The following is a 23944-nucleotide window of genomic DNA, read 5'->3' on the forward strand; positions in this document are numbered from 1 at the left end:
TCGCCACTATTTACAAATCACAGCCTCTCAAAGCGCCGACATAATTTAACCGCCATAATGAACTCGAAAACACCAACCAATCTCAACCCCGTGGAGAATTGCAAAAAACTATCTCCCCCAAAACCGACCCCAAGTAGGTAAGTACCCCAAACGCTTACACTCGGGACCGCGTGGGTTAAGCGAACGCTAAAATGTTTATAGATAATGCTAGGTAATAGTAAGTCTAATTCGGGGGACAAGCCCCACTGACGGAATCTGTGAAGTAGTGATGGAAAGATGAAAGATGTGGTTTTATTATCGATAGCTTCACCGATGTACCGGACAGTCAGCGTCAAATAGTTCGTGACATCCAAGTGACCAAAAAGTTGACAGCACAACCTTAATCCAAATTGTAACTAAGACGTGTTGCGAACTTTTTGGCTACTTCGGGTGTCAGCACAGTATCTGTAATTTGTGCAAAAAAAAGAAGTAGATTATCCTCAAACATCAGTTCAAATGTCAATGTAACTGTTAATATTAGTTTGTGATTCTAACTTACGAAAATATAAGGAAATAGTGCGAACCGTTGACCTGGATTGACAGGCTTCCTGTTGGATACACAGTCGTGTCAACTATTTTCGGAAAGGAAAAGGTGACGAACTTGACATTGAAAGTGATTTTCCTTCAAAATATTTTGACAATGTTGTACTATTTGTAGCTCTATGTAACCATAAAGAAAATGGCTCTATGTTGACTCCTCTAACTCATATTCAATTTATATTACGAAAAAGCTTTCAAGTAATTCAATGAACATTAATAATCATTAGTTTCAAAACTTATTGACAGTCGATTAATTTACAACGTTAATAACATCGACATGTCATCGTGCATCATACCAACACTAGTCTAATCCATATTGAACGTAATAGCTTTGTCCGGAAATCTTGTACGAGTAGGTATCGGTTTGATGTTGAATGGAAATGCACAACAGGGGGCGCTGAATGGCCCATTCAAAGAATTCTGTTGTGATCTTTTTTGACCAAATAATTTGGATAATTGCCACTGCCCAGTGGGTGAACGTTGGAATGTAAGTGAGTAAGGTACAAAAAGAGCTTTACAGAAATTTATTTCTGTGTGGGCATTTTTTGTGCGTGTAAATGTTAAATACTTACACCTTTTAAAATATTAAAAAGTGAAGTTATTCAATTTTGTATCTAAAAAGGTGTATTTTTATTTAAAACCAGTCCCGAAATCCTTAGGAATATTTTAAGATATTTTCCTTTTATTTAGCTTTTGTATTAGAGAATCTCGTGCACTGAATCTTCACCCTGTATTTAGTATATTAGTAAGACTTAGCACACATAAATACTGCACTAAATGCCGAAAACACTCAAGTCTACCTACTAAACTTCGATTCCAAAACTCAACTCAATCTCAAGGTTTCGTTTGACCTAGACAGACAAAGCTTTCCAATTTTTTGCATTTTTCAATTGGTACTTACAAATATGATTTTCCTTTTTGCTTATGTCGCACACAAATAAATGCTTTGGGTCATTGGCTTCGGAAATAATTCACAGATACTTACATGAAGTACAAGTCTAACTATTGAGACATTAATTAGCATTAATGATTTAAAATGCAAAGCAAACTTGTTTGTTTATTCAATCTGCTTGCTCTACTTTCACGGATCAGCTGTTTCTATAGGTCAATGACCTTATTACCTAATGTCTGTAATAAAAAAGACTGTATGTCGCCACGTTGTCAAAATATTTTGAATAATGTCACAACTTACAAAAAACACAATCCTAGTAGATAAATGAAATAATTAACGTTCTTGATTTATGTTTACAAAACTTACTATTTCTTTAATTGTAAGTCGTACTTACGTAAGATATTAAATACGAAAATAAATTATGTATTTTATGTAAATTTTTGTGTAACATCAGCTTTTGGGTTCCTCTCATCAAATTCAACCAAGCTTTAACGACAGTTCTTGCCTACTTCAGTTCAGTTGTTTGTTAGTTCAAATTATCGTTTAACTACGAGTATACTCGTACAAGTAAGAAATTAGTACAGATTATATTATAAATAGGTAACTTTTGTTTAGAAGGATATCAAAAGTAATTTAGTTCTTAGTAGAGTTTATTTTTTTTACTGATGTCTTTTTTGTTGACTGTCATAAAAATAATAGTAAACAGAACTAAGCCAACCAAGAAGAACTTATAAAATAAAAGAAAGTAAATAAAATAAAATCATAACTTTAAATATCCCTCATCTCGTGGGAACTAAAAATCTTAAAAAAACGACTAAACGTCATTTTTCTGGTAATTTTTTGCGGACCACCAAAGTCGGGACATCGCTATCGATCGCTAGATGATCTATCGGTGCGTCGCGGGCAATGAGCGGCGCGCGCGCATGTGACACCTGTCAATTGGTGCTAGGGCTGGTAGACGGGGAAAATTAGAAAGATTTACATAGATGAAATTATTGTTTCAATTCTTTTATTAGTGTCAGTTGTGCGGCTGGATGCGTTGAAATAGGTAAGATGTTTTTAGGAAGATTTATACAGGGTGTTAGGTAAATGGGTATATGAGCCGACACTAACCCATGTTAACATGGTTATATAAATGGTATGGTGAAGTCAGAAAATTGATATCTTCATTTTAATTATTTTAATTTTCATACAAATCGAATTTTATAAAAAAAAAAATTGTATGAAAATTAAAAAATAAAAATGATGAAATCAAATTTCTGACTTCACCATACCATTTATATGACCATGTTAACATGGGCTAGTGTCGGCTCATATACCCATTTACCTAACACCCTGTAGATGTAAATTAAATACGCTGATATTGTGCCCCTAGCTCCTAAATTAATACAAATTGTATTTATTTATTTACGTTTATGTAATTTAAACCAATATTGTCCATGAAAAAAACAGAACTACACTTGTGAGTAGCGACCGAATGAAGCCCTGAAATATGAATAAGTAAGAAAGAATATGACATTGTCTGCCATATGAAAGAAAGTGCATCTCGCTAGAAAAAAACTGTCATAACTGCACTTAATAACAAATTTAATTGAACTTCGTGCTTTTATAATTATTATTAAAAATAAATTTTATGATACTTTAGGAGGATAATAAAGTCATAGCGACTTAAAAAAATATCTTTAAATCTACGTACTTTGACTGACAGCCCTATCATTGACGTAAGAACGCCCGCGCGCCTCGGATGATCTATTGGTGTATCGTCGCGAAACTGGATCCGCTCTAATTACACAAGTGATACTATCGGGATGAGTATCCGAGACTCCGGGACGATTGTCTGCAAAACGCCACTCGACAGTCTGGATACTGTGTGATAGCGTGGGAATTGGCAGCGTATTGGGTAGAGATTAGGTATCTGTAGGTAGGTAGGTACTGGGATCTAGGGTTTCAGGTGCAATATACCTACATAGTTGGTGCCTATGTCGTATATTAAGTAATACATACTACTTTTCGAGCTTATGTAGAGTTTCAAATTTTAAAATATAAATGTTCAAAAAGTTTAAAGAAAATGACTTCGTAATTTTGTAAGTTATGCATTATTATATCATTCCTTAATTTACAAAATTTGTAGCGCCAAAAACTTCCACGAGAAAACAATTGACAATCGACATTGATCAAATATCTAAAAAGAAAAGTTTCTCAGTGGCCAGTCATGTGGCCGAGGAAATCCAAATTGTAGCGCCAAAAACTAAACAATTGACAATCATTACTGGTCAAAAAAAGAAAACTTTCTTTGTGGCCAAGTGCGCGGCCATCTTCTTCTTCTTTTCGTGTCGACAACAAACCTACACAGTGTCAGCCCAAAACTCCGCCACAAGAGCGCGGCCATTGTTCAAGTAATTAAGTTGTATGAAACCTTCACAATAAGTACGTGCCAAAAGAACTTTGTGAAAGACAAACTTTTCAGTATCTTTAAAACTTCATCATGTTAAAGTCGGCGGTCAGAATGCAAATATGCATAAGACACAATCTTATTAAAATTGAATACCTCATACAGATCTCACGCGTCGGTGTCGGGTTACCTTCCCTGGTCGTTCGGCGTTCCTCCCTGTTCGGCCTTCGGCCTTCGGCTGGCTGTCAAGACTGTCTCGAGACGTATCTGGTTACTTGGTAGTTAGTGCTATGCCGCCTTAACTGGACGTGTTAATAGGTGTATTAATTTTCTGGAATGTGACTATTTCTAGTTCCGTTTACGTGAGAAATTGTTGCGTAAAATGATAGACAATAATGTAATTTGTAGAATTCAGTCTGTGTGATAAAGACTATGATATAGAAACTATTTAATGATGTAAATGCAAATTCTAAAGCAAGAATGTTAGTTGTTATGTATTTTTTATACCTAATCTTTTTTTTTATCATGGAGCGTTTATTTACGAGAATACGAAAAGTAAGAAAAAGCTTTTTTTATTTTGCTAATTGAAATTGTGTTATGCAACGATTCATACTTTAAAATTCACTTCCATAACTAACTTTTAAAGCCAAAATTAACACCGCTATAAAACGGTGATACGCCATTACGTGCACACCCTTTGTTTCCTAAGCGTCCAATTTTTACCCGACCGCGTCACCCGGGGGTTAATGTTTTAAAAATCTCGTTTAACCGTCGCGAGGGCACGCACCTACCCTGCTTCTAAAACTGTCGAAAGTTTTGGGCCCTTCACACACATCACTGATCACTAATTCGGCGCGCTCGCATCGAAAAGGGTGTAAGTCTTAAATAAAAATAAATTGTTACGAAAATTTTTGCTCGGTAATCTCGAAGTAGGCAAATCGGATTTTAAAGCACTTAAAAACTGTGAACCTTCTTTTAAAAAAGTTTTAGTAAGTAATTATGAAAATCATACAGCTTTAGGGTTATGTGCAATGAAACGATACATCGATAGACTATTCAAAAAACGGACGTTAAAACTTGTCGACCCAAAAACCGTCGACTACCATTGTATTTAGTTAACAAAACCAGGATCTGATAAAAATACAAAGCCAATTAGCAAAACAATGCTACAACGTTATTGAATGAAAAAACAACAACAGCTGCGATCATCGCTGCGTGTAATGTGAAAGAACACACGATTAATCCGGCGATTCCTCAAACAGTGACATCTGAGCAAATACAAAGATTGAAAAAAGTCGCTTTACTCCACTTTTTTAGTGGCACGCGCTTCGGGTTTTCTTAAATGTGTGTTTTATTGCAGAAGTTTTTATCCGGTTTTTTTGTAAAATATCGTATCGTCAATCTCTCTAATACAATACCTACTGTACAGCGTATACTTATGTTTCGAATACTTTTTCAAAATGAATTGAAAAAAAAAAAAAGTTGTAAAACAAAATAACGTGTCATTTAAGTGGAAACATTGTCATTATTATTAAAAAAAAACTTTCACGCTTTCACACTTCTAGAGTAAATTAATTGTAACAACAAAATTGTCTCTACAATTCTAGACCCGTCCGCTCTAATCTTTTTAGCGCACCTATCTGATTGGCCAGCTCGCTGTCAGAAACAGAACGCGTTTTAAATGTGCCACCGGCGGGTTCGTTTTTAAAATTCGAATTCGGTTTCAAAAATGGAACGGCTCTTTTTTCGTGTCGTATCAGATTAAGATAGGATTTTATAATTGGTTTTTGTCAATCGCTTATTAGAACTGCGTCGACAGCTAATGACCTTTAAGTTTGATTAGCATTATACAGGTTTGTTTTTTGTGAGAATTCTGCCAGTTAGTCTTTCTCACGCTAATCCTGGTTTTAGCAGGTTCTAAGCTGTCTTTTAGACCAGTGAAATGTTAGGCCGCGGCAAATTACTCAATGATATTTTAAATCCCTTTCAGCCATGTTTTCATTTTCTTTCGTAATAATTATCTTTTCATTTCCTACGTTGACAATGGATTGTTTTTTTTTAATATCGATTTTATAATGGTGGATTCATTTTTTCTTCTTTATTTGGAAAACATACAGATAAGCCTGGAAATTTTCACTAATTAAAAATTGAAAATGCTACAATACCTACTTACAACTAAAAAATTTAAAGTTATTACGAGAAAACAAAAGCTGTTAAGTCTCTAGCATTTTTTTACTGCACTTAAAATGTTTTACCACGTTTTAATATACAAATTGTATCCATAGAGCATAGAGTACATTTTTCCCAGCCTCCATTGGTTGTTGTTTTCGCCGGGCGTTACATTATCTTCCATTAGCCGAACACGGATTAATTCGGAACGCGCACAGATATAGTAAGCCTCTCAAATAGCACTATTTACTTTGCGCGTTTTAGGCATTTTCGTACTTATGTGGTTTGATGATTCTGGTTTTAGGGTGTGGAATTTTAGGAATAACTACGGTTAATTATAATTAACTACGGTTACGTAATTTGTTTTGTTTTTATTGAGATAAATCACTAGTTAGATTTTTTTTTAAAGTTTGAATACTATCCTAGGTTTATTAGACTTTCGTACTAACTCTAGTAGGTATTGTACCTTCTGAATTACTTTTTTCCCACTAAGATATATAAATTTGGTGATCCTATAAGAATTTTTATTTTCATTTATTTCTAATAGGACACATTTAGATTACCTCAGTGTAGTTTGACTCTCAACTACTTTAAGTTTACTGACTTATACACCGTTTTTCAAGTACTTAGAACCACTTAAATGCATCGCAACTTTGGAGTTTCAGGTATTACCTAACCAAGTCCAATCATTTACAAGCAAACCGATCATAAAATCAATTGAATTAATCTAACTCACTCGTTCAAACAATCGATTGATGTGAAATAGACTCGAAATCATCCGGATATTCCAGACCTGATTATAAAGTCAGCCGGTTACATTCCCCGATGACCGGACGGTCCGGACGGTCCGGACAACCATATACAGACATAGACAGACATCCCGCTTGGCGACCCCCATTGAGCGATTCCCGCCCCGCATGGGGAAAAATACAATTTCCCCGTTGCCAATGGCAACGACAAAACAGATAGACGTTATATCTAGAACGAACGTATAACTATAACAGAAGGTACCAGGGCTGCCAAATTGATACAAACAAGGACGTGTGCATTGTGTGTTTACAACTGGATATTTGTCATAATATTAATATTAATTTCGAAAAATTATAAAAAACTTAATGTAAAAGTATTTCAAGGTAAATAGAGCTAAACAATAAACTGCATTCTAATTAATCTATTGTAATTAATATTAATGCAGGTTCAATTAAAATTCTTTGATAGAAAAAAATACTACTTATGATGTGAATAAGACAAAAATTAAATAACTATCAAGAATAAAAAACCACTATGAACCCTTATGTAATAAAGTTGTAACTATTGCACTCTACTTACCCATATGTAAGTTCCTTGTCTATCTGTCCAAAGCGTCTTCAAGTTTGATCTAATTTAGAAATGTAGAATTCATTTAAAAAAATATTTTTTATTTTCTTATTAGAAAAAACTCATCTCCTAATGAGTGCCCAAAAAAGATAACCGCCAACCCTGCATACAACGTGTTAAAATAGGCATACATAGAATTTTATGTCTGTGTGCGCCAGGTTTTTACGCATGCGTGCTTTTTGGGCGAAAGTAGATAGGTATTGGGGTTTTTAGGCCCGGGGGTGGGGTCTTCCCTAATCTGGCCCTTTGAACCCCCGATTGGAATTTAGTAATCATATTAGATTTTAAATTACACTTGTACAACTTAAAGGGTGGGGCTGTTGGCAATTTGTTTCCTATTAGATAGTTGTTTCCATACTGATGGAAGGGATGTAACTCATTACTTCCCTTTCGGGTGTGGAAGTTGTAACGCAATGTAAATGGAATATTTATGTGGAAATGTTGACGCTATATGTGAGAGACGTTGTAATAGTAATAGAGTAGTATTTTTTGTGTTTTCGAGTTATTCTACCCATACACTTGAACAAGAGCTGAATGATTTTAAGCTGGGTTGCTTTATTATACCTAAGTAATGCCCGTTTTCACCATTAATCCCTAATTTTTAAGTGAACCCTTTGAGTAAAAATCCTGTTATGTGTTACCATAGAAGTCCCTTAAAAGTTTCGGATAATAATAATAATATTAGGGATTGATGGTGAAAACGGGCATAAATGTCATATCTTTGTGTATTTCCTTCTTTTCTTTTTTTTGTCTTATGTGGTGTACAATAAAGTGTGTTCTATCTATTTGGGTTGCATTATTATACCTAAGTAAATGCCATCACTTTGTGCATTTTTTCATAGGAATGGAAGCCAGATCCACGTAAACAATAAACCCTTCCAAGAACGTTAAATGTTCATCAAATCTGATCCCTTCTTCTACCAACTGGTATTCTCAATAAATCGATTTATTTACTACCCTTTTACATAGCAATAGAACCCAGGCAGGATCTTCTCTTTAATAAATCTGACCTAGAGAAACCACTAAAGTTCTACAAACCAATCTCTAACTACCTCTTCTGCCAACAGGTATCATCAATAAACCGAGTGCTCCGAAACCTGGCGTCGCAGAAGGAGCAGGCAGCGTCAGCGCAGAACGACAGCGTCTACGAGAAGTTAAGGATGTTCAACGGGCAGGCGGCGACGGGCTGGTGGTACCCTGGGCTACCTACAGCACCAGCAGCGCCGGCTATCCCTGCGCCGCTACCACCTCAGCTCAATAGGACCGGCTCGGAAGAGCATAAACGAGGTTAGTGGTCAATAAGCCTTTACGAGAAGCTAAGGATGTTTAATGATCAGGCAGTGACGGGCTGGTGGTACCCTGGGCTACTTCAGCTGAACAGGACCGGCTCAGAAGAACATAAACGATACGGGACTATTCCCACATGGATAAAAAAACCCAACCAGTGAAGGTCAAGTTTGTCCTGAGGAAAAGTTAATGGTAGTCAATAAGTATTTTAACACCGCTATTTTGCTTGAAAATAAGTATTGGTGAGATCTTTTTCACCATTATCATCATCATTTCAGTCAAAGAACGTCCAGTGCTGGACAAAAGCCTCTTTGGAGGAAAAATGACATTATGCCCATAGGCATTCTCCATCTCTCTACTAGTTTTGTGCTAGTCTAGGGACCTACTGGCCACTATAAGCCAATAATCAAGGATAAAATCAAAATATTAAAGTAAAAGTTATCCAATAATTTAAAGAATAAAGCCTTAAACGTTTTCTGACTCGTTCAAAATATACCATTGCATAAAACGTCATCTGGAATTTTCTACGAAATATTATATTAGATTGGTCTATTCTATAAAATCTCTATATTGCCAACTTCCAAAACGATTGGCAGCTTTAACCGCTCTACAAAGTATAAAAAATATTATACTTATTATAACCCTTCTGGCGCAGTCCGGTAAAAACCTACATTTTTGAAACAAAATTTCTTAGCTATTATTTGATTGTTTCAAGAATACGAATACAAAGCATTTCTTTCAAATATAATACCACTTTACTTAATGAAATGATACTACACATTTTACAAGAACGAAACATATTATTTTACGAGTATATTCTTGTAGTAAATTCAAAACATCTTTGCTTCAAGGGGCTTATCGTTTTAAGTTCGTAACTCCTAGACAATGTGACTTAATAGCCCTTATTTTATTTTAAAAACCTCGGACAGACAGACAGACAGACATAATATCGAAACGATAAGGGTTCCCTGTCAGGACTACGGAACCCTAAAAATACCTTTTAACTGTCAACAAACCCTACCAAAATAGCTATTAACAGAGCACTTTCCATTTCTACTACCAATCCGATACACGGCCAGTTGCCCGAATCGCTACAGTCGTTTGCACTCAATACCTACCCCCCCTTTCTTGAATGGGAGGGCTCCCCACCCTCCCTTTGAACACCTCCTTGTTGCGGCAGATTATACATCTGCCTTTGTTTTTTGCCCGAGTAATGTTATTAGATTCTTAATTGTATTACGTGTATTTCTGTTTCTTTAAATAAGAGCCTATTTTTGTAATTATCTGGTAACTTTTTTCGTTTTTTTTCTTCAATGGGAAAGACATAAAAAGTGTATCTAGTAAAGACTTGGGTTTTGGTGTTCAGATTCAGAATCTAGCCAATATTACGTTTAGTTTGTTTTTTCTATAACTTGCGTGATTAAATAACCAACTTAGCACACTTTTATCATAAAAATACTAAGGGAGAGTCCGCTAATTTGGACCAGTTTTTTTCAATCCCATTTTACACATAGTTTTCTTTTGTTTTTGCTAATTTCCATGGTATATAATAAAAGATACATTATTCAACTTACTATTTCATAAGTATTAATTAACATGATTGTTGTATATTTAGCACAAATCAACAAAGTACGAGTTCAGAGCTTCGGTCCAATTTAGCCAACCGGTTCGATAATTTGTACCACAGGGTTACTAAATTGGATTTCAATAAATTTCAAGCCTATAAAAAAACTATGGCAAAATATTATACGATACATTCTTAACAAATTAGGAAACGAAAAGGAACAGTAGTTAATAACATAGACAATCGATATTGTTTTACACGTTATCACGATTTTGAGTACAAGTTTTGTAATTCCAATTATCGTAACGCACACTTGTACCTTATCTACTTTGCCAGTCTTTTGCTTTCATTTATTGTTAGTCAAACATAACTACGCTATTATAACTTCAAAATATGATTTACTAAAAAAAAATTCAAAATTCTTTGGTAAAGTTCCATACAACTTGATGTGGTACAATTTAGCCGACTAGGTGATAGTGCTTTTAAAAAATCGGTAAAAAATATAGCTTATAAATACCGAAAAATGTTTCAAATAATTGTAATCCACACTAATTTACGCTTTTAAATAATATATTAGAAACACCCTGTGATTAAATTTAACAAAATTACAAACTAAACATGTATTGTCAAAAGTTACTTGAAAACAATGAAAAAATACCTTTCAAAATAAAACACACGTATTTGTTGTCACGGCAAAAACCACATGGCCGATATTAATTGATTTTAGTTGTGTATCGCTGAGTGTTGCAATTACAGACATTCAATAAATACTTTACGAAATATGAGGGTGGTACAATTTACCCGGCGGTACAATATACCGAACTCTCCCCTATTATTCTTTTAAATATTTTCCACACGATACTTTTCTAACATTCTAAATATACAGTAGTACCTACACTAGTTTATTTCATTTCTCTTATTTTCACTAAATAATTTCCTACCTATTTTAAAAAATATATTAAATTCTTTTGCACTTTGACTCATGGAAATTGTTACGCTTTTCCTGGTAAAAGTACAAACGCTACGAAAAATGGTTAGTAAATAATACGTTTCTTGGAAAATATTTCTGTTTGAACTACTCAGGGCAGAGTGCAATAAAATCACCCTTATTTCATAATAGCGATGAGTAGAGGAAAATATTTATATGGAATAATGTTCCTGTTTTCTGAATCGCGTGATATTTTGTTAGAAACTTTTAACTTTCGATACTTAGCAAGAAGTGAAGCGCAATGTGCCTAGCCATATCATTAATTTTATTATTTCTCCCTACTTCTAACAAAAATGTGTTACTTATAAAGCAAATTCAAGACCATAAAACAAAACACATCGCTATCATCAACCCAGAGCACAACACGCGTTTTCTCCGTATTCAGGTCACGCGCCTAAACAACGCGCTAAGTGCACGGGAAAAGTGGCCCAAAGTGCCCTGTGAAATGTGCCGGGCAAAGTGCAAGTCGTGTGCTGGGCAAAGTGCAGAAGTCGAAAGACGGCCTTTAGACGGATAACTTTGTCGCGCGTGCCCTGAAATTCGGCCGCACCGTTTAACTTCGCGACCTCAACGTGTGGATTTTAAATCGTACGTGTAAAGTTTCTTTTTTACAATAGAACTACATACGTAGGAAATTTAGGTTTGGATTTATTACCGTGCCTGACTCACATGAATATTGAACCCACGGCTTTCCGCTTGAAGGGCGAGTTCTTTCACTACTGAGCTATGGAGACTTAGGAAAACCCATTTCAAGTTTTAAATAACTTTGAGATACGTTTAGCATTATAAACGAAGAAATCTAAAAAGTTACCTATAGTTTTCACTTTAATCGCCAAGTCAACGTTACTTTCAGGGCAATATTCCGAAATAGGTTACTTACAACTCCAAATTATGCATACACAGGGTGATATTGCAAAATACATAAGTCACTTCCACCTCCAATCACTTTTAAGTTACCTTACTTTAATATATTTTTGACATGCAACTATCACACTTAGGATCTACAATTTTCAGCTGCAAACGGCTGAAAATGCCCTGTCAAAACCTACGCTGATCGATATAACGTATTGTGTCCCGTCACCAGCCGACGCAACATTTTTTTAATATTCAACGCAGTGTTTTGCTCACGGCTCGCCGGTCGCGCCCAATGTTTCGGAAGTATACAAAAATGGGAAAAAAATATACTATACGAAAATGGACAGACTATTTTGTATAAAATGCGCCGTGTGATTGACGCACGCCAACTTTTATATTGTTCGGAGGATGCGCTATTTCACATTTTAAATAAGCCTTCTCGTTTAAGCAAATTGTGAAAATTCTATGAATAACTTATTGTCAACAAAACTTTTATTACATCACTCAATTTGACTGACTGTTTAACGTGGTCTCCAAAATCTTAACAAAACTAGACACAATTAAACAAAGTGATTCAATTTCTGTGTCCAATCTGGGCATCGAACCGGAACGAGAGAGCCCAAATTCCAACCACTAGACCACAAAAAAAGAAAATCATGAAAGCAAATGGCGCTTCCAATTTGGCTAAGAAAAAAATGTAGTAGTAAAAAAGCACCTCGTGACAAATGCATAAGTTCCATAATACTTTGAAAGTATCCATACCCATTGTGTTGAAAACTAGCAAAATCAGTCCAAATTCTACACATCAATACTTTAATACTCGTATGTAGAACTTATAAATTATTTGATAACATCAATTACTAAATGTATTTGTGAACATTGTGTGGGTTGTTTGCTTTGATTAATTTTGTGAAACATTAAACCGCACTATACAATAATACTAACAGCATGCCCTGCATGGACTTCAACAGGTGATTATTCAATATTACAACTAAACGTGATCTTTAAAATCACGATTTTCAAATAAGCAATGAAGCTTTATAATAGGCTTATTTCATTAAGGCTTATTTCCAATTTAATAGTCTATTCACGTTAAATTATATTACGAGTATGTGATGCTAGTGATAATAATTTAAAATCATTACATTAATGTCGAATTTTACTAATTTCCTATGCAAATAAATGTAGCGACGTAAGTAACATTTTTAAACATTGTGAAATTGTATTTCTAGCGATGGGACTTACAAAAAATTGTCTGTAACAATAATTACTTAAAACAGGAACATGTAATCCAATTTTCTCAAAAGTGGGGCATTCATTTTTTAGTATAAGCCCGATTGTTCTATTCTATTCAATTCAATATTATTTCAACTAACAGTTATCTACACAGTAGTTCCAATAAAGACACCAGCGGGAACACAAAATTAGACAATATTTGCACAGTGGGATGCGGCACAAATAATTGCGCAAATAGCTTGTACACGGTATAAACAGACACTGGGCACATTGGGCCACACCGGACCGCGTACTGACATAGCGGTTTCAGCTAATCATCCGATAATGTGCTGTGACAATGGCAATTGGAATTGGATTAGTGCCGGTCTATTACTGATGCATACTAATTCTAAAGAAAATAAAACATTTATTTTATACCAACAAAAAATTAAATTAAAAAAATAACTAGAATTTAAAATGACAATACCTAGTTTTAACTCGACAAATTATTATTGCTTTGCAATTACTTAAAATAAACACAAAATATATTACTTGTTGTTTAGATTGTGTATTTTTCTGACGAACTTAATATTCAATAAGTTTCCTAAACGACTCAAATTACATTGTAAAGGAACCATTTAACTTTCATTTATTGCTTCATTATTTGTTTCACTCAACCCGCCATGCCACACCACTGTGCCTTAATCGTTTTAACAATTGACTGCAGTTTAGCACGTCTCCGTTACATGCATTCTACTGAAACAATGCGTTTCAAGCACCTCGTTACGATGGAGTCGAGCGTACTCCAGCGTACTTTATCGTACTTCAAATCGTACTTCAAGTACTTAAACTATTCGACACGTGTAGCAGTCTTTCATTGAAAGTTTGCTGCTAAAGTAATTGGTAGTAATTGATATCGTTTTGCGGTTAAAAAGGCAGCTGATTTAAATTCGTTTTGAGTGTTCGAGGGGTTTGTTATTGAAGTTTCTTTATTTACTAAATTATAAGGTAAATATGAATAAAAACTACATATTATTTACCACATCTCGTACCTTGTAAAATTAACATACGAGTTAAAATTAAATGACTATGTGTTTCTAAGCGAAAAGACACGTTTTTCGTCACATATTAATTGAATTCCGAGGAAAGTTATGACGAGAATATTTTTAAAATTTGCCATTTTCCTTTTTTCACTGTTTTTCACGTTTATTGGGTCAGCAATTAATGACTGAAAAATAAAAACAGTTCTTATGGCCAGTTTTTTTTAGTACTTTACAGATAACCTCACCACAAGTCCCTACTGCAGATCTTAATCTTCAGCTCTACCCTTAAGAATAAAAGACATGCTTACTTATGTTACCCTATTAGAGGATAACATCCCCCGACATCCCCAGATGATCATTAGTCGACCAATTGCCCCACTCTCCTGCCAAATGACAATAATAAAAACTAACCTTATCTACCCTCGCTAAGTAATTTAGATGGCCTGCTGGGAAGTCGAGCCACCATACAAAGGTGTAGTGATACCACCACTTGAGTTTTAAAAGGGACACAATAATTCAAAGGGATACGTTAGCGATTTGATGCTAATTAAGTAGAGTAAAATTTGGTAGCGTTTCCAAGTCACAACTTAAAAAAAATACATTATTTAGTTAGTAGTTTTCAAATTACTGTTTGTAGGTACTTACGACTTTCAGTTGCTTAGTTAGTAAACAGAGTCACATGCTCGTACTTTTGGCAACTCATACAAAGTACATTTACTGATTAGTGTAAACTAGTTTTTTACCTATTTTAATATTTTTATTCCTGCTCCCTCTATTAGGTCATCGGCCCACTTTGTGGGTGGGCGTCTCACGCTGCGTTTTTCTCCTCCGTAGCCTCCACTGCAGAACCTTGCTATCCCATCGGCCGTCAGTTCTGCATACAATGTGCCCTGTCCATTGCCACTTCAGCTTGCTAATCCGTCGTTGGCTATAATAGGTAATAAGTCGTCTCTCGTTAGACAACGACAACAAGACACATTCTTTTCAAAATCTTTAGAAATTAGCAGCCAATGTCAACAACATCATAGACATTCCCGGAAAATTTACACTGTATGGATACCCTAATCGTAACCAGACTGTGTCGACCCCCGCAGTCCCTTGGCACTCGTAACTGTGTTTAGGCGGCGTTTAGTTCGAGGGGTCTGCGCTCTGTGGTCGTGTTTAGGGCACCATCTTTATTTAATTTGAATTGAAAGAAAGAAAGAAAGAAAGAAAAAACATTTATTTGGTACCAAAAAATTAAACAATAATTAAACAATAATTGACGATAAGCGGTGCATTCGTAGGGCTAATAATGTTCTCACATTTGTTATTCGTTCGTTATTAGAGGTATAGTAAGAAGTATCATCATCATTTCAGCCATAGGACGTCCACTGCTGAATATAGAGGTCCCCCAATGATTTCCATGTTGATCGATTGGTAGCAGCCTGCGTCCAGCTCAAATGTTATTTCACAGGAATTTTGATACCTTAGTTGCTGTGATATTTTTCAGTTTATTATTAGTATCTACCGTGTTCAAAACTATAAAAACCATTTAAATCGATGCAATCAACTTTCCCTCATAGACGACATCACACCCGTAGCACCCCGTAGTCACAATACTCACAAACGATGCGTGAAGCAGCAAATCGAAAGCACTGCGTTGAATAGAGCTCTGTGATTGGTTCGTGTGTCCTGTGCGTCCACGCGCACTGTGAGACCTCATAGTAATGTTTGTGAATACGGGCGTCAGTTATACTCGTAATACGTTATTCACATTAGTATGTAGAGACGACAGCAAATTAAGCTATACATTATAGTATCTTACTCAATCGTAATAGGTGCTATTTTGCAACAAATATGTATAATCTGATGTGCTGTTGACTGTACGAAGGCCGCGATATTTGTCCGCGTGCCGAATCGAGCGAACTGTCCGGCTACGCGACTGTGAGCGAGCGGAGCGTTTTCATAAGCGGTAGCGTTTAAAAAATAAACAATTGGAGGTCACTTACCATCGGATTAAATATAAATAGATCTGTGTATTTATAGTCTTTGACTTTTGATGAGCAGATATATTTATTACCTCGTTTCAAGTTGAGTTATCAATCAACTTGAAACGAGGTGAGTTATCAATCAACTTGAAACCTATCTAATGCCTCTCTGATCCCTTCTTCTTACGTCAAACCATCCGCCAGCAGTCAAGCCGCGTCCAGCTGAGTGAGAATAAATTGGCAAGCCTTAAGTTATACCTATCTATGCTACGGTAGCTGAGGCTCAAAACTCTTAAAAATCTTATTTAAAACAGTCAGATTGTACAGCAAATAGTGAACTCAAACCACTAACTCGCGATCAGCTGACTGATAACTCCGATCTAATGCCTCTCCGACCCTATATTGATTACCTCTCTGTCTCCTATCTTGGCAAATGTCAAATAAACAGCAGACTGTCCGCTTACAGTCAAGCCGCGTCCGGATGAGTGACAACAATAATGGCAAATCTGGTCTAGTTTCAGTTATATCCACGGTAGCTGAGCCTTAAAACTTTTAAAATCTTATTTGACAGTCAGTTTGTACAGCAAATAGTGAAATCATCCCACTAACTCGCGATCAGCTGACTGATAACTCCAATCTAATGCCTCTCCGACCCTATCTTGAATACCTCTCTGTCTCCTATCTTGGCAAATGTCAAATAAACAGCGAAGACTGTCCGCTAACAGTCAAGCCGCGTCCGGCTGAGTGAGAACAAATTGGCAAGGCTTCAGTAGATGAGCCTCAAAACTTTTAAAACATAGTATCTTATTTGCCAGGTCAGTTTGTACAGCAAATATGAACTCAGTCCATTATAAGTCGCGATCAGCTGAGTGATAACTCCGATCTAATGCCTCTTGGCTCCTATCTTGGCAAATGTCAAATAAACAGCAAAGACTGTCCGCTTGCAGTCAAGCCGCGTCCGACTGAGTGACAGTATCGATCTCGCACAATCGCGCGTCGCGGCTCGCCCCACCTACGCGGCCACGCCGCACGCCCGGATAACTCCAATCCCGCTGTATCTGTCCAGGGCTGCCAACGGAAGTTTTCAGATGACAACAACTTGAAGGCAACGTTTTTTTAAGCCATCTGACATGTACGGCCGAGGTATGATCGCATTTTGACGTTTACGATAAATATTTAAAGATATTTCAAGAATAGAGCAATTGCTGGTAAAAAACTAAGTGTAGGCAGGACTGCCAGGATCTGGTAAAGGTCAAGGGATGCGGGCATTACAGAACCGGTCGTTGTGGAGATCTATATGTCTAGCAGTGGACGAGAGTTAGGTTGAAACGAACGAACTAAGAGCTGACTAAAAAAAGTCATCTTTTGCGCATAAGTTTAGACTATTTCACGTTTATTAAGGTCCTATTTACAACTGCAAATATAACGAAGACTTGCTTGTGACAACCCTGCATCTGCCCAGGCCGACTTTCTCCGCTCCCTTTGTACCTTATTTCTCCAATTTTTCCCGGCCCCCACTTTTATTCCTTTTCTTATTTTCTTACTACTAGGTATTATTTTCTCTTATGTATTTCTCGTGTTTCTTCCGAGGCCTTCCTCAAGTTTTCGCTTCAATCATTTGTGGGTGGATTGTGGGTAAGTGGTTCGATTTTTTAATGAATTCTTCCTTTATACGGGACGGGCTATAATAAATGAGGCCCGATTGTAAGAATACTTCAGTAACAAAAGACCTGTGAGGTGTTTTTTGTGCCTATGTATTCGGATTGTTTGGGTTTTTGGCTTTATATTTTCTGTTTTCATTATTATAACGTACGATTGTTTAATTTTCCTAGAACTATTAAGAAATATGTTTGAGCACGTGACTGACCGTTTTAGTGTTAATTTTGTAAATGTGAAATTAATCACAATTTCACACGTTTTATGACTAAAGTTTACTCATTTTAGTTACTATAAATCAAGATCAATTGGTAGTGGAGACCAAGATCACTTTCATTTAAATAAATTGTTAAGTTAAGCCTAACTACGTGGACTCGTTGACTTGTTAAAAACCATATTGTTTAGCGTCTCGTTAGCTCTTAAATAAAGAAGAAAATACACTTTCTCCTTCCCAATAAAACGTTATGATTAAGTAAATTCCAGTTTACAATCTCGTTCTTGAGACAACGCTATCACTCAACCGTCACATTCCAGGAACATTCCAAAAGCCATTACCTACCATTCGACAGAAACGCGAACAAATCTGCTGTTTGTGCGAACTCATTAGCCTACGTCACGGTGAGACGGGGCTTCACTGCGAGCGATGAGATAGCGTTCGAAGTTTCAGCAAAAAAAAAAAGAAATCGTGTGTCCAATAAACCGTTTTAAAGTGCAAGAATATATATAAAGGTTGATTTTCCAAATGGCGTTTTTTATTAAGTATTCTACTTATAACATTAATTCACAGAAACAGTCGAAGCTTTGGAAAATTGTAGTGAAAATGAAGTTGAAAAATCACAGTGAAACGTAGATTTGGTGTTTTAGGTAAAAACTCACTTTGATTAGACCTAAAACGGATCTAATTCGTGTAAGTTTTCCCTAGAATAATATGTTTTTAGGCCACCGCTGAACCAAGTTTATTTAAGTAGACTTAAAAGTAGATACTTAATATTATTACGTAGGTTATGGAAAAACAGATAAAATAAATTACTGCTAGAGGTCTAAAAATAACACTTAAACTCTAGAGTCCAAGACCAACAGGTGCACAATAAACATAATACCGTACAGAATCCAAAATGCACATTTAATTGAAATCCCATCATCATCATCATGATCTAAATTGTGTAAAAGTTTGTCTATATTTTGTTATAAAAACCTTAAAAGCGAAAATGAGCGAGTCTCGTGTCGTTATTCGTCCAAGATTGGAAAGCCTGTGTTGCTGTCAGTCAACGCTCGTGTCGCGCATCAATCATTGTAGATCTAGTTCGTGTGAGGTACTTTTTTTTTTGGAAAACATCACCTATTACAAGTACATAACGTACCTCCGTGTAGGTTGATAGGTTGAAGTGCTGTCGTCTGTACGGAGTTGATGTTTAAGGTAGAGGCAAACTGTGTATGTACAGCGAAAATTTATGTGGGTGTTAATCTAAAACGTTAAAATAAGCGGTATCGTTATAGTTGATGAGCTGCTGCTGTCATGTCAATGTCACACTAGAAACGGCAGAATAGAGGGACACGCAGGGATAAAAGCACAGAATAAGTAATTGACAAAAGTTAAGTATCCAGTTTTATTTATGAGAATAGCTCTACCGGCCTCTAAACGTAATCAATCAGTTTTTGAGACATCAATAGTTTAAACAGATATGATAGAAAATGGTAATTCAAAACTTTAAGAATGCTTTGTTAAAGATTAAACTAAAATTATTTTTCCTCAATTTTCCTCACTTTCGAAAAGATCTAGTGATTTCATTGTCTTAACTCTATCTTAAAAAATAAAGGTACGAAACATTATAAAAATAATAATAAGGGAATGGATATAAGTTCACCTTGTGCTTTGTTTTTACCTAATCCTACACAAGCAACCCATTTCTCCCATCTCGACACCGAACCTGGCACCGCGCCATAGCTACGACATGAGCTGGGTAGCAACGTGTGATTAGTCATTCCAGTCAGAAAGCCCAGCGTTGGGCATTGGGAGTGCTTGTGTACTGTAGCCGAAGCTTGGGCTTTGCTGAAGTGGGTGAGGAAATGCGCGCGAAATCAAAAGAAATTGCTTGAGATGTTTGGTTTTTCCTGAAGGTCGAATGTTTTTGAATTGTGCTGATTGATACAGTTTAAAAACACAGCTTAAAAAGAAGATACTTTTACATGTTTCATTCTTAAGTAGGTAATTTTCAAGGTGAACATATAAAAAAAACTATAATATAAAAATTTATCGCAAAATGTGTTGGTAAGCGCATAACTCAACAACGCCTGGGCCAATTGTATTTTTTTTAATGTTCGTTGAAGCCGAAAGATGGATTTTACGCCGAGAAAAATTCGAATAATTTCCGGGAAAGCCCCAAAAACAGCCCTTTTTTCAGGGGCGGAAAGCTAGTACCTAAAATCTGACGTACACAAGCACTGTCACAAAAATATGTTACATTCGAAACAAATCGTGTACTGAAGCATGAAATCTTCATTACCCTAAACCAAATGCAGAAAACGTCGAAATTTCCAGTTCAATTCAGTTCCTCTATCCATCACTGTTATTATCGGAGCCACGAGGGCGTGACGTCACAAAAATGTGACAGATTGCATAACATGGCCCCCATTCACGGGAGTCAGTTACCCGTGCACCATTACCGGGGATCGACCGGCTGTCCATAAAGCAAATTAATCAATTAGTTGAGGGCACAGAATTACAACTAACGTTTAATTCTGCTACCCTTAATACAACCGACAAGTATTAGAAGAGCCCTCGGTCTGAAACAAACATGTGACGTCACAGTTCAGTCAGATAATTTTTGTCAGATGCAATTCCGCTGACGCATTGGTTGATAGTCGAGGTATTGTTGATGAAGAGGCTCAATACTCACTACTCACTACTCACTCCCCTCGGCATCAACAAAATGCGGCATTTAAACTTTTGAGAGCAGTCTGTTGCAATGTTGATTGTTAATGTGTTGTGAGACATTCGTTTTGATGTTACCCTTTATTAGGGTTGAAATAAATAGCGTGTAACATTTTAAAACGTTTGTTGACATAAATATGATTTATATTTTTAATGAGATATAATGCGATGTTTTTAAATATAGGGTGTCTACATTTTATCTACTTGCCATTTGCGTTAAATGCTTTACGTAGCTATTGATATTTGATTAAATGTTTTATACCATTTCAATATATCAGTCAGTATAGTCATTAAGAAAATCATTGGGGGAGGCCTATGTTCAGCAGTGGACGTCCTGTGGCTGAAATGGTGATGATGAGTCAGTATAGTTCCTTGTTCTTATGTAAAATCAAGCTGTTATCTATCAAAAAAGCAATAAAAATATTGATTAATATGGGTAAATGGTCTAATTTGTATTCTCCTTTGCCAGCAGACCCCCTCCAATCCGAAGCTGGTTCGGACGGGAACAGCGAGCACGCGTCCTCAGGGGACGAAGACTCCCAGATGAGGCTCAGGCTCAAGAGGAAGCTGCAGAGGAACCGGACCTCCTTCACGAACGACCAGATAGACAGCTTGGAGAAAGGTGAGGGACATTTTGAGTCTTATGATGTAGGTGAGAAAATGCATGTTTCAAAAGCTTTATAACGTTGGATTTGTATTCCTAAAGATGAGCATAGACTATAGCATTTCAATGTAATGTTCTAAAGATTGGTACAATAGGTAAAATATACGACGTTTGGTTCGTGAAAGTGAAAGGGTAAATAAAACGTATCATAGAGCTCGTTGTTCTGTTACAAGTAAATGCTCTAGCTAGTCTATACTTACCTTATTATCACAAAATGAAATAAAATGATGAAAAACTACACTGTAAAAACAATAAATGATCCTTGTAAGATGAAAATTTATTTGTTCCATGAATTATGAATTTGAATAATAGAACTGAAACGACGAACGAATGTGATTAAAATGCCGCTGCTAATTAAAAGTTGGAAACAACACCTAATGGGCTATAATTAGACATCAAACAAATTAAGCAAACAAGTTTCCACGAGTTCAGTAAACCCTTGTTTTCAAATTCTACACTATGAATTCTAAGAATATCATTCAACTTCACAAAATAATACGCCCGTACATTGCAGACAAAATGAAATCTAAAAACACCCTGTATTAGTCACAATACCTCTCATTAAGCTTTCAATGGTCTTATTAATATCTGAATTGGACAAACAAACAAAAACTAAGATTAGTCAACATCGTAATTGGTCTGGGTGCCACGTCTGGAGAGGCTGGCAAATAATAGGGGACGATATTTATATTTATTTGCTAATAACCGTGTTGGTAAACAATAAATAAGATGAAAGGGACATTGGAAAATCGGTTTATGAGTTCCCCGGGGATCTGCGGGTGTGCCAATATGGAGACCGATGTCAATTGTGTGACTGTGCAAAGAAACGTTATTGGATTCTTTCTGTTTGACGCGGTTTAAAATACGTTCCTGTATGGAGTTTATTTCGATGTATGGTATATTTTTGACTTGTAAATGTTAACTTTTAGGTCAAGTAATATAGTGATGTTTTTGATTTGAAGAAATGAAGCAATTCGCTTTTGTTTATAAATCACAATATTACTAAGTAAAGCACGTACCATCTTATCTCATAACCAATTTTTACACATTGAAACATTCTAAATTTATATAATTTTAATTAATTAATGTAGGACAAAAATTAAAATTTGCATGCTGTAATTAAGTATGGCTAAATAGGCATAAGTACAATAACTTAAAAATGTAATAACACCCACTTTGTGAAACCCTATTTAATGCAAATAAATTATATTTGATTTGATTTGATTTGATTATGAAGAACATATTTTAAGCTCTATTAGTTTTACAAGAATTTTCATGGCTGAAATTCATACTTACAATTTTTGCATTATAATTCACTGTAAAGAAAATGTCTTTGCCTTGTTCCAGTCACCTATAAAAAAGTATAAAGTCACAATGACACAAACCGTTTTTTATCTGTGCAGAATTCGAGAGGACCCACTACCCAGACGTGTTCGCGCGGGAAAGGCTCGCTGAAAAGATCGGATTGCCTGAGGCACGTATCCAGGTAAAATAAAATCCAGTTTACCAGCGGGAAGGTGGCAGTATCGATACCTAGTCTATGGTATGCTACCAACTAACAAGTTTTAACGCTATTTGCTTTGTCTATGGAGTTTTAACACACTGATTAATGGTGATTTGGGGTATTTGTAGAAACTGTACTGTTTATTCATGGTTGAATATTATTTTATAACACAGGTTTATGATAGGTACTAACTGAATTTCATGATAAAAAGCAAGCTGCCACAAAACAGTTTTTTTCAGGTTCAATTTTGCAGTTTCTTTTCGTGTAAAATGTTTACTCTTCCTATAAATACTTATAAGTACATAGGTATGTAACTATACCTTCTAATGAATCATGTAGACCGAAAGAAGACCCACAATAATTTAAATTCAAGCAAAACAGACCTAATTCCAACTACACTTCAATTTTGCCAATCATCACTAATTAATTCCGTTTTAAATAAAATCTGAAATACGTTAATAAAGCCGTTCATAAGGCCGTGTTTACACTGTCTGTTTGCGTAGGCGAGGCCTCGTGTAGATGCGTCTTTGGCAAACACGTTAAAAAAACAAGGGCGGCCATATAACCCCGCCAAGCGCGTCGGCGCGCAAATACACCCTGTATATAACAAGCACATACAGGGTTGCCGGCCTCATTGTAACCTATTTTTTAAGGGAAATCAATAAAAACATACCTACTTAAATGCATACGTACCTAATTTTTTTAAACGGTTCTTGAAACTTTATTTTAATTTGATTTTGTTTTGTTGTTACAAAATATTAGCTCTACTAAAATAGCACATGTAAAAATATTTAGCATTTTCTTTTGTTGTAAAAAAGTCGTACCTATTAATCACAAACAAAATGATCTACTCTACA

General features: G+C 35.8%; 1 protein-coding gene across 1 annotated transcript in view; it reads left to right on the plus strand.

Moving 5' to 3' along the window:
* Positions 1–23944, plus strand: part of LOC135081104 (paired box protein Pax-6) — a 59689-nt gene that overhangs the window by 11603 nt on the left and 24142 nt on the right. The window contains exons 3-5 of the mRNA XM_063975844.1: positions 8477–8696; positions 21389–21541; positions 22987–23069. Coding sequence (XP_063831914.1) covers positions 8477–8696; positions 21389–21541; positions 22987–23069 — 456 coding nt within the window. The remainder of the gene's footprint in view (positions 1–8476; positions 8697–21388; positions 21542–22986; positions 23070–23944) is intronic.

The sequence above is a fragment of the Ostrinia nubilalis genome, chromosome 19 (genome assembly GCF_963855985.1).
Source record: "Ostrinia nubilalis chromosome 19, ilOstNubi1.1, whole genome shotgun sequence".
NCBI lineage: Eukaryota > Metazoa > Arthropoda > Insecta > Lepidoptera > Crambidae > Ostrinia > Ostrinia nubilalis.